The 12,545-nt window shown below is 40.1% G+C and overlaps 1 protein-coding gene across 3 annotated transcripts in view; it reads left to right on the forward strand.

Annotated features, from left to right (window-relative positions):
- The window catches only part of STOX2 (storkhead box 2), a 152,887-nt gene that overhangs the window by 59,430 nt on the left and 80,912 nt on the right, over nt 1-12,545 (forward strand). The window contains exon 1 of one of the 3 annotated variants that reach the window (XM_069855905.1): nt 4,690-4,816. The exons of the other annotated variants lie outside the window; for them this stretch is intronic. Coding sequence (XP_069712006.1) covers nt 4,789-4,816 — 28 coding nt within the window. The 5' untranslated portion in view covers nt 4,690-4,788. Of the gene's footprint in view, nt 1-4,689; nt 4,817-12,545 lie in introns of those variants that run through there. 3 annotated transcript variants of the gene reach the window in all.

Raw genomic sequence — 12,545 nt, forward strand, 5'->3', positions numbered from 1 at the left:
TAACTTGTGTCTGTCAACTGGGAGATGTTCCTGGTTGAGGTACCTGTAGTAATTTGTATTCATGCTGCTGGATATATCTCCATAACTGACTAAAGCTATTTTGGAAAGGACTTGTACAATTCTTTCCACTAAATGTATGCAAATGACTTTTTGTTTTCTGTGAGATGGCAAAAAGAGCCCAAATGTTTTCTGAGATTGCTCTTGTTTTTGATAACTGAATTTTCTCACAGCTGGTAAGCTCAAGTCTCTTTTCTTAAACATTATTTTATGAGATAGAAGGTTTCAGTCTATTACCTGATTGTTCCAGAGGTGGTGGAATATTGTTATTAGAAGATGGATGTGATGAAATTCCTTCTCTCAATTTGTTCTGAAATCACTAGGCTTTGCACTGATATTCAAGGCATAGCAATCAGAGAGAATGTGGTTTTCTAAAGTGGGACAGATGAATAGGACTCTGTTCAGACAACCTCTGAATCAACATCTTGGCACTTTTGAAGTGGCCTGCTCAACATCTCATTTTGCTAAAGAGCAATCTGTGTTATTGTAGTTGTGTTCTCTGAGATCAGTGTTCTTGTTTGGCTTGTCTTTTTTTTTTTTTTCTTTAAATAGGGAAGAAGTAAAATGTGTTAGAAACTTCTCTAACTGGTTACACCAAAACAACAAGCAAAACTAAAGATTTAAATGAGCTGTTGATAGAATACAGTTGTGAAAAAAAAAAAAATCATTTTATAATGTTAGCGGTGTGTGTGTCATTACAAGTGCCTTATTAATCAGAAACATGAGATATTAAAAAAATGTCAATATTGAATCATCAACGTTCTTTTGTAACTTATGGGCAGTCGGTCACTTTAGTTACGGAGAGATTATACTGATTTTTTTTTCCTGTTGGACAAACCGGCCTGACTGACTGTAGTTGATATTGCAAACTGTGTGAGTTCAAGGCAAGCCTGAACTGTGTCTGTGAGTTATTGCTTCTGGCTCTTAGGGAGTTCTACAGACCTGATCTCCTCTAACAAAAAGTAACTACCTACCAAGGTTCCTCTAGGGACACTTCTAGCTGCACAGTTTGCTAAAACCTAGGTGCAGGTTACAACTACCTGGAGTTTGTTCTTACTTTTCTTACGGTGCTAGGGAATCTAACAGACAGGCAGAGATCACCGTGTGCCTTCTGTTGATTGCTGCCATGAAGAGTGAAGATTGACTACAAGGAGCACTTTTGTATGCCAGGGCTATGCAGTGTCTGTTCTCCAGAATACTTCAAAGGCTTTGTACCGCTTCACTGGCTTAAAGCAGTGGCTCAGGGCAGAGCCTCTGTTTCAGAAGACCCTCATCTTCTTTCAAACTGTGGAGAGACAATACTGCCTGTGCAACTGAAATACGGAGGCATGTTCTTCTGTGTGCTAGTTTGACACATTATAAAAGATGTCCATGATCTGTAATAATAGTTTTGGTGCTTCTTTAATCATTGAGGAACAGTATATTCTTTGGCTTACCTTTTCTTTGCCATCTATTCTGCCCTATCACATCTTGCATGTGATGTTCCTGAATTTGCTATAACCTTTCAGTCCTTTTCTGTAGCTGGAACATTTCTGTGAGCAGGTTTTCCCTCCTGTGATGGTACCCAAATAATATCCATATGTCTAGAAGCAGAGGACAGCAGCTTGTCAGATGTGTCTAGTCACAGCAATAGCAGTTTCTGTGGGCTGGCTTACACTAATTTGCAAATAATCCAACATTAAACACCTTGAATAACTTCAAACTGCAGTAGCGTTGTTCTTCAGGATCACCGGTGATTTAACCATGTGTTTGCGGCTGGCTGGAGTGCTTATTTATGTTAATTGCTTCATCTAATTAAAGAGGTTTTTGGTGCCTGTCATGAGACTGACATCCAAAGGCCCCTCAGACTATGGACACAACTGTGGCAACCAGCTGTGTTCCTCCTCAACGACACAATCTGTAAATCTGGACAGGAATGTCTCTATGGATGTCTGGTGGACCACCTAGCCAGAAGCTAGTATGGATTGGGCTCACGAGACCTTATGAGATGAACAAACCAAACACAAGTTTTCCAAATGAATGTAAAACGTATTGTTTTGTTGAGTTTAAGATAACCCAGTGAGGAAGGAGATTGAGTGTTCAGGGTGGGGCAGGGGCCAGAATTTCATCTCCTGCTGCCCTGTTTACCTCCAGGGGAATGCAAGTGGACAGGAAAACTTGATCACCTACCAATAGTTTTGAACCACAAAGCTCATCACTTGCAGCTGAAGCCTATGTCAGTGACAGGGCACTGTTGTGTTTGCCACCTCCCCTACTCTGTCATTGTTTAGGCTGACAGTACTTCTTGGCAAAGCTGGTATGCCCAACTCTTTTTTTTTTTTTTTTACCTACCTTGAAAATCCCACCCTCCTACATAAATTCTTGTATTCATCATGGAAAAAAAATGCAGTGGAGAAAAGGCTTGTTAGTTTATGGGATAAGAGTGGATAAAAGAGGTGTCATAATCCTCATTCCTTTTGTATGAAATGGAAGGCTTTTGGCAGAAAGATGCTGGATTTCCAGTGCGTCAGGGAACCACGGTGGTTTCTGTTGAAACAACTGGGCAGATGATAGAGAAGATGATGCAGTAAAGCCTGTGTGTTAATTTTAAGGGGCTAGGGCTTCGATATTTTCTGTAGGACCACTTACTACATAAATAATTAGTCTTTCCAGATAAGAAGTAGGATACAATGTACATTGGAGAGATTTATGAGAGCTAAAAGGTAACACATACATGGGCAGCTATTTACAGCACTAATTTGTGTGTTTCGTTTAATTCCTGAATTTTATTTCAAAAGCTTCAGACAATGAAGAATTATAATATGGTGGTTGAAAGCAAAGAAACTGAGAAATGTATTTGAAAAGCCTGCATATAATATCCATTCCTTTTATAAGGAATATTTCCTTTATGACCTCCTCCTGCTTTGTATTTAACATTTCAAAGAACTTTGGGGAACTGTCTGTAGATTGTGTCTTCATGAAGCCAGTAGCCAAGGATTTAAAGTATTGTCATTGCTGGCCCGCAGCTGAAAACTGCGGGTGGTTTTAATCTCGGGGGGGAGCGGTGTGGCTGTTTAAACCCAGCCTTTTGTGTTCAGATTAGGAGTGCAGGAGGATAGACTTAAGGGGTGTTAGTGAGAGTTTTTTCATTGGCAGCTCAGTAATAACATCAGGCTTTGGAAATACTTTTTTTTCCCCAATTCTTTGTTATTTCAGTAATTACTATGTGGTGGGTAGAAATCCAAAGGGTCTGTGGTTTTTAAGTACCACAGTAATGACATGGGGATGTGGGCAATAAAAAGAAGTAGTTGTTTTTATAACTTTTTACTCCTTGGATGACTGAGAGCACTTAAATGCCTTCTCAGATAGTCTATCATTGTTTCAGTCCTGGATGTCTGTGTTTATTTTGTCTTGGTTCCATCAGCTAGGATAATAGTAAGATCCATCTTTGGGGAGGAAGGAAGAAAAAAATGACTTGACACTAGCATCACGCTCTGACAAATCTGAAATCTGCCAGTCGCGAAGGTAGATTGCCTGATCCACCTTGCCCTGGGAGATAGAAAGATTACCAAACATCTCCCCCAACAAGAAAAAGATCAAAGGCAAGTCACTCAGCACTTTCATATAGAGTTTCTTTTACTTTCTGATAGAACCTAATAAGTGTTTGTCCTGAGTATTTGTTGATTCCTGGAATAGCTGGGGGTAAAGAGCACTTGAAATTTTTATGTATGGAAACATGGTGACTCCTTGCAAGAGTTTGTGAGATAAGCACCATACCTAATAAGATTTACCACGGTTGGCTTGTGAAGGTATTGAGTTCAGCTCAATAGTGATCAGTTTTAATGAAGACTAAAGACTTTGTAGCTCTTCATTTTATATGTGATTCTTTCAAGTAGAATTATAATGCTAGGAAATTTCATGTTCATGTAAATGGTCTTACTTGAGATGTTTGCTTCTTTTGAAAAAGATCTTTTTAGATTTCTAGAAATATTAAGTATAAGTGATTCTCTCAAAAAAATCATTATAATATGAAAAGCATTTTGAAAGAAACCTTATCCTTTGCCAGTGCCATTCACATGCTTTAAAGGATGCAAGCACACTTTTTTTTATGGGAGTGAAAAGTATGCTTTTCAGAAATAGAGAGGAGATTCTTTCTTTATTTTTCTAATTTGATTTTAGTTTACTTTCTTCATTTTGCTTTTTCAATTTGGGTATTGCAGTTATGGTTCTTTGTAATAAGGGATGTTTTTCATCATAACATATTTCACTTGTTCTTAAGCTTGACTCTGGTAGGAAAGTCATGAGCTGAAAAATTCGCACCAGAGACTGCTTTTATATCCAGCTTGACACTCAAGTGCTATGTTAGAAGCATTTCACTAAGGTGAGGCTTAGGGTGTTGCTCCCTTCTGCAACTGAAGTTGTGACTGACAGCCACCCAGTAATATAGAAGGATATATAGAAAAAAGTAGTAGAGCATCTTGTGGTTGATACCTTTGCTTTATCAGATTGCACTGTTGAGTGGGGCACCATTTAGTAAGAAAGAATTATTTTGTTGGCCTAGTCCTCAGCTGAAGAATTTAGTTTTTTTACAAGGTGATGGGAAAATGTTGAGACCCGGTGCTATAAAATGTTTTTTTCTTGTTCTTCTACTAGAATACGTAAATCTCTGCACTCAAGAGACATGCTCAGAACAGCTTCTACAGAGAGGCAAGTGCAAGTGGTGCCTTTATAAACCTTCATCTGAACAGGGCAATGGGAAATTGTCTCTGGGTGGTCACAGGTGGGTAATGTCAGAGGTTCAAAAGCCAAGTGGAGGGTGACTAGAAGCTGTGGTAACCAGGAATAGGTAGGGTAGCTGTCCCAAGAGTGGAGTCTTCTTTCTGATGGCTGCTGTTGTGGCATCAGAAGAGAAGAGAGAAGCTCCAGGGTCCCACTGAAAACCAGTGACTAAAGAGTAGCATCTTCCTGGGAACAAACTGACTCCATGACACTGCAGCCTGTTCCAGAGAACATGCAGGCTAATAGTTTTGCACTGATTTTTCAGAAGCCTTTTGGTCAGGCTTGTGTTGAATCATCTGATTTCTGTCTGTGTTTATGGTTCCTCTCTAGAGTTTTTTTCTTGCCTAAATACTAGTATATGTCAATGAGACAGCCTCTGAGTCTGAGACATTAATAAAATATCCAAGAAGTAATTGAATTACTTTTCCGTGAGGTAATGAATCAGTGGTTTTTTCACTCTTGGGTTTGTCTCCCACTTGTATTCCCTTCAAACTGATCATAGAATCATAGAATAGTTAGGGTTGGAAGGGACCTTAAAGATCATCCAGTTTCAACCCTCCTGCCATGGGCAGGGATGTTCCCACCAGACCAGGCTGCCCAAGGCCCCGTCCAACCTGGCCTTGAACACCTCTAGGGATGGGGCAGCCACAGCTTCCCTGGGCAACCTGTGCCAGTGCCTCACCACTCTCATGGTGAAGAAATTCTTCCTAATGTCTAGCCTAAATCTACCCCTCTCGAGTTTATACCCATTGCCCCTCATCCTATCACCACAAGCCTTTATGAATAGTCCCTCTCCAGCTCTTCTGCAGGCCCCTTTCAGGTACTGAAAGGTCACTAAGATCTCCTCGGAGTCTTCTCCAGGCTGAATATCTCCAACTCTCTCAGCCTGTCCTCGTATGGAAGGTGCTCCAGCCCTCTGATCATCTTTGTAGTCTTCCTCTGGACCTGTTCCAGCAGTTCCATATCCTGATGGGTGGGAACCATGCATTTTCAGTGCTAAACCACTGTTTTGAAAACCTATTTAATGTAGACAGAGCTTCACACACATGTGGAAGTAAATTCATGACAAGAGTTTACAAAGGGTGGAGTGGCCTATTTTCAGGCCTCCCAACTTTTCTAAAGTTTTTTATATCTCTGCCTATTGTGCATACTATATAAAGTATACTCACTATATTGCATAGCTGTATAAGCAAGAATTTTGAGAGGGAGCTTGGTACTAGGTTGTTCAGCAAATGCTTTGTGGGGTTATAGCAGCTGCGGGGATTTAGTTCCCTTGGTATGCCGCTTCATTTTTTTAGGACTGCCTATCAAATGTGTTCATTGTCCCATTTGCAAATGTGCCTGTGGTGCTTTGTTCAGTTTTGTGTATGATGAGTAATTAATTTGGACAAGAAGTTAGAGTTCAAAACTAATGAAGTGATAAATAATAGCCATGCAACATCTAAAACAGTGCCCAGTTGCTATGGCCAAGGGTTTACTTCTCTTTCTCAATGGATTTTTCCTTTAAGTGTACCTACTTGACACGGAGAAGCTGCTCATTGTTTGTGTTGCTGTAGCACCCAGGAGCTTCCCCAGAGCCCAAGCCCTGCTCGTGCTAGGTGCATTCTTGGCAAGTGCATGCATTACACAGGCATAAAGCAGAAATGCAGGCTCTGTGGAGGAATCGGAAGAGGCGTGGAGATGTGTGAATTGTTATTTAAAAACATAATCTTTAATGGCTTTTACTGCTGGTAGGCTTTATATTGGACACTTACTTCTTGCTCTCTTTTTTTCCAACTCCTGAAGCGGGAGGATAGGCTGCCTTTCTACCGTACAGTACAGCTGGCCCCCATATATCAGCATGTTACTTAAATACCAGGGTACTAATGATATGCGACACCAGTGGAAAACAAGAAAGTTGAGGCCAACATTTTTGACACATCTTTTACTACTTTATCCTTTGGAAGAGCAGCCAGTGAACGATATGAGTTGCTGTAACTCCAGTTCTCCAAGCTTTCAAATTCTGTTATATGAGAGATGTTTAATAAATGCTTGGCTATGTGAAAATCTGTGCAGGATTCATGGCTTGCTCCCCTCTCCTGTTAGATTCATGCACTGAGAAGATACAAGCCCAGCTTCCGTTCCTTTGAGTCAGTGATAGTAGGAAAGGAAAAGTATGCATCGAAGCATAGGCTGTATCCTGCAGCCTGTGTTCCTTTCAATACGCTACAGTGTTTTTTTGGTAATCCTGGGTACCCAGATTTAAAATCCTCCTGCATCAATTGTCTTCTGTGCACAAATTCAATCAGAAGGTCTGGCATGAAAAAAAAAACAGAGGAGGCTTTCTTCTCGTAACAGAGGCAAGTTTTTCTTAAAAGTCATGCAAGTTAAAATAAATACCACAGCACATAAGCCAGCACACAGAAAAATGAATCGGTGAGCTACAGCATGTGTGCAGCAGCAGTACTGCATTCCTGTCATCACACATTCCCAAAGCATAACAGTGAGAGAAATATGATCCGAATCTGGTTTAAGAGGTGCTGTAAGAAAGCCAGGATTACTACCATAGTATAGCACAACCTGATAACGTTCTGGAGTTAGACAGAAGACTTGCTTGTGATAAGCTCTGAAACATTTTCCTTTTCTTATATTTAGAAGTCTATTCACTTGCATCTTTGACTTTGGGATTTTTTTTGTTTCCGCTTTTGGAGGAGTTTCTCAAATGCTGTCCAAGGAGAGAGGGTTGTCTGAGCAAGCCCAAGATTTTCCTCACCAAAATGTCCCTCAACAGAGGCTCACATATTTTGTGATCTGGACCACAAGCATAGACTACAAGTACTTGGCTTCTCTTGTACGTTCAAGAAAAAACAACTTCTAGCAAGAGGTGACAAATGAACACTGTTAGTGTCCGAAGTCTAAGGGCGGCTGCTGTGAGAGAGGATGTGCAGCATCATGACTTCTCTGGTTTGTTCTTGTGAGTATATCTGATTACAAAGACCTGGAAGGGAAAATTTGTGCTTCCTGTAGCCAAGGACAGTTGCAACCTGTTACCAGACCTCTTCAGCCATTAAGGGATTGCACAAAACCCATCTTTTTTAGAGTCTGAGTTCTGCACATTTGAAAATACAGAAATACAAGAATCCAGGCATGAAAATGGTGAAATTATGCAGTGGGTAATTTCCCCCCTTCATGGATTTACTAATATTAGAAATGCAGGTAATGTATTTTCTCAGGAAGGCTATTATGCTGAACTGTAGATCTAATACAACCATACATTGTCAAGGCCTGGGTTGTTATACCTAAGCTTAGTGGTTTTCCGCAGTTCTTAATTACATTTTATCCACCTCTTCTCAACTTTCCTTCCCCTTCCTCTGCTTTACTGATTTTCAAATGCTTGTATTACAGGCTTTTGTCCCCTCTTTTTTTTTTAAATATTTATTTATTTATTTATTCCTTTCTGCTTTGTCTCTCCCACTTTCTTAGGCCCTGTGTTTCCTTCCCAGCATCTTGCAACATGCTACCTCGACTTTTAAAAAAAATTACAGAATTTCATGGTTTGGTTTTGTAGGCTACAAAACGACCCTGTGTCCCCTGGTTTTACCCATTAGGGCAAAGTCTCCCCTGTGTCCCAGTAACACCAATGCTATTCACAGTCTTTGTTTCTGAAGCTGGGGACCAGGAATGGATCCTCCTTTTAGACCAGCAGAGAGTGAAGCCACAAAGCTTTGTGCCGAGCACCTGGTATCTTGAGAATGTTGGTTCTTCTGGTGGTGGTGGGTCCTTGTCAGACACCAGCTCAGCCAGCAGTACTGACGTGAAGCCAGTTGACTGCAGCAGGGAGGGTAGTGATGGGGCAAGGGAGAACTCAGGCCTTGAATGCACAGTCTGAGAGACGATGATTTTAGAGGTGCAGCTTGTCTTAGTGAGGAAGGGGACTGCTTTCCACCTTGTGTGTCCAGTTATTTTGCCATTTGTGTTCATCGTGCATGCTTATTCCATTTGAAAACCTCATGCAATCATTCCCCAAGCCAGTCAGGCTGAAGCAGTAACACCAGCCCATCCTGCTACTGATGCCTGCTGCTCTCCCTTATGGAAAGTTGTTCGTCGTGGGGAGGAAAAAAGAAGTAGCTCCAACTGAAACTTGAAATGCCTCATTACATGAGAGCAATTACCATATATGCACACATGCATGAGCACACATGCACATATGCATGTGGATATATATACACACACAGCTCACCATACCATACACTGCTGCATAATTATTAATTTTCAGTTGAGGAAAAATAACCCAATGAAATGGAAGTTGGGACTGTTGAGTTTTTACAGTGCATTTGCCACTGATCTCCTACACTCTTCTGGGCCAGTTATGTCCTGCTTTTTGCCATTTTCAGTCTATAAAATGGGAACAGACCTGCTTAGCAACTAATAAGGCAGTGTTTATGAAGATCAAATGCAACAGATATCCTTAGTAATATTTGTTTTCTCACTTTTAAAAGATAATACAGATGGTTTTCAGAAGCTAAGATTTTGAATTGCTTCTCCAAAAGCCTTCAGGACGAATTTGGGCTTCAAGCAGGGTTGTGATTGAAAGCTTGAACACATAAGAATCCTTTGCCATGTCTTGTATGTACCTAAGCCTCTTTTTTGAAATTCATAATGTTAAATCACTGCCTTTGAAATGGCTACTATTATGTTGCCAATTCCTGATAAGAAATTCTTAGGTTAAGAGGGAGGCAGGATGTCTATTTTTGGTTTAGTTGAGCCTTTTTTTTTCCCCTCAAGATCCTTATGGTCTATTCATCCAAGCCTCACCTCTCCCTCTAGTAATTCAAGAAAGAGATGGCACCTGTTGGACTTTAAATAGCAAATGATAAAAATAAATGCTTTATCTGGTTCTCAACAAAAAGCTTCTGAATTTAGTGCCTTCCCTCAGTTAAAAAAAAAAAAAAAAAAAAAGCAGAAGGTTTTGAAACCATCTCCTTTTGATCATCTTCATCAATAGCAAGTGATCAGATTCCCATCAGTTCAATTCCTGCTTGGAAGATTTAGTTTTCCTTATTCCTAGTAAGCTCTATTATACTATTTCCATACTTCTTTTTACAATTAGGCAAAACCTTAACAACGTGTAACAGGGAGGCAAAAATATTTGTAAATTAAAGCAGAATTACACACGGTTTCAGCCAAAGAAAACTGATCCTCCCCACCCCTGTTGGAACTGTCAGATTAAACAGCATGTTTTTCTTTATTTCAAACTGTGGTTATAAGGGTATTGTACTGTTGTTCACCAAGCAGGACAGCCATTTGTAGCTAACTCTGCTCCAACATAGCCATATGAATCCAGACACTTATTTTCTTTTATTAAAAAAAAAAGTAATTCAAAATGTCTTAAGAATAAAATGTTATGGGATTTTTTTTTTTTAAGCCCTCAAATTTTAGCTTTCAGTTTATATGAAGAAAATGGTTTTATTTCAGTTAGGCCACCCAAGGAAAAAATCAATTTCACTCACAGTTCTAGCTCCTTTTCCAAAGAAAACAGCCAAAACTTAAACTTGGTCTTTAATTATATATTTGATTCATCCCAGTAACAACACTTGACTTCAAACAATGCAAGAACAGGAGGAAACTTGCTCTGAATTCCTGTCTTCAAAGAGAAGAACTCTTTAAGATACCATGTCAGGAAACTTTAAACTGAAACCAAACAAGATAACTGTGAGAACACTGAATACAAGGAGTTTTAGCTGACCACAGGAATAAAGTCTCAGTACTGAGAGGAGGCCTCCAAAATCGCTTTTAAACAAACCTCCCCACCTTTGGGAAGGGAAAATTGACCTTGCTAGATGGATTGCTTATTCCTCTCATTCCCTCCTCCTCCCATTTTAAAATGAAAATAACTTTTCATAGTTGTAGGAACAAAGTATTAATAATTTAATGTTATCGCACAATGAAAGTGCATCCTGGTACCTGTGCCCAAAACTATGAACCATTCTGATTCCTACAATCGGTAAGCAGATGATACTGACTGTTAATCATATGTATTACTGTATTACTCTCATGACAATTCCTGCAAGTGTACAAATTAAATCAATTAAAACTACTTGAAAGACTTCTGTGCACTGTCACTGGTTCATCAGTGCACAGCAAATTGCTCAAGAAGAACTGGGATGCGTGTGCTGTATCAGACAGTTGCAGAGCTATCCCCTGGTTTTTGATTTGATGCTTGTTAGAATAGCTCTGAAACTAGACTCAAATATTTTTAGTTGGGAATAATTATGCAAAAGCCAGAGTAAGGATCGCTGTGGTCTTGTTTGTTCCCTCCCCCACCCCGCTTTGTTCTGTCTTTCTACTTCTTGACCTCATTTTTCCTCCTCATTGCTTATTCCTATTTGTCTCTTGTCTCATGTCTTTTTTTAATGGAACAGATTGATATCTAGGGCTGCGTCTAGACTAGGAGAAAGGTTGAATTTAGTTCAGCCATAGGTAGAAGTTAGCTGGCCAGCTATATTCAACTACTTCTTGACAGCTGGAAATGCACAGCCATTGTTCGTTCAATTTTCAATCAGTGTAATGAGAGTTCACGCTCCTGGCTAGAATTTAATTTGCATCTGGTAAAATAGGGAGGTTTTTAGGTCTGACTTAGCTAGCTAGTGCTAAGCAATCTATCCCAACCTCAGTCTTCGATAAGAAAAGTTAAGTAATTCTAGATGTTCTCCTTATGTTTTTTTTCTGGTCTGAGCTTGCAAACGTGGTCAATTACAAGCTTTTCATAGATTGATGAGTAAAATGCTAGATGAGTAAATCACATGATGGAAAATGTATTTTTATTAGTGGAGGTCTAGGCCATTTATCTTTGCTCATCTTGCTTTTTCCTGTTGCTACCAGTATACAAAGTGTTGATGGAAACATGTCCTTCCTGATGGCTTTTCACACGTTTGGAAGGAGATGAGCCTGAATGAGGAAGGACCCCAGAATATTTAATTTTCAATATTCTTGCTAGGTTTCATCCACATAATTTCTACTTGTGTGAAAGGGTTGGCAGCATACTGAGACTTGAAAGATACTTACACGTTCTGCCCACAGCAGCAGAGCTGGGCGAGCTGAGGTACTGCAGTGATTAACCCAAAGCTGCACAGTGAGGCAGTGAAGGGATGATGCTGCAAGATCTGTGGGCTTTGATGTTCAATTCTTTCACTGATGGTCATCCTTTTACTGGTTCAACACTACTGAAAATTTTCCATTACTGACAAAATCGCTGTCCTCTGATTTCCATGCTCTTAGAAATGTAACATAATCACTGTAGGAAAGGCTAAATAATTATTAAAATGTAAATTTAAGCAATTTAATGGCAACATTTTCAAATTCTTGTGTTGCAGCTGCCGCTAAGGCTGGCACCATTTGAGGTCAGGTATGCTCAAAGCTGAGGAGGAACTGAGTCCCTTTGTGCAGTTTTGGTCAACCAGAGTTCATAAAACCCTGTTTTTCTGGGCAGCCTGGCATGGTTCACAGTGATGCTCTGGATGCAGACACACGTGACATGCCGGTGACAGGGTGGGCAGGCTGCGTGTCTTCAATATCCTTGGGGGGGTGCAATGTTTGTTTAACGCAGTGGTGTGATGGACGAGATGATGTGACAGATCAGACCATAGATTCACCAGGTTGAAAAAGACATCTGAGATCATTGAGTCCAACCATTCCTATCTGCCACTAAACCATATCCTTAAGTACCTCATCAAGTACCTCACTTGACAGGA

Source organism: Phaenicophaeus curvirostris, chromosome 4 (genome assembly GCF_032191515.1).
Source record: "Phaenicophaeus curvirostris isolate KB17595 chromosome 4, BPBGC_Pcur_1.0, whole genome shotgun sequence".
Taxonomy (NCBI): Eukaryota; Metazoa; Chordata; class Aves; order Cuculiformes; family Cuculidae; genus Phaenicophaeus; species Phaenicophaeus curvirostris.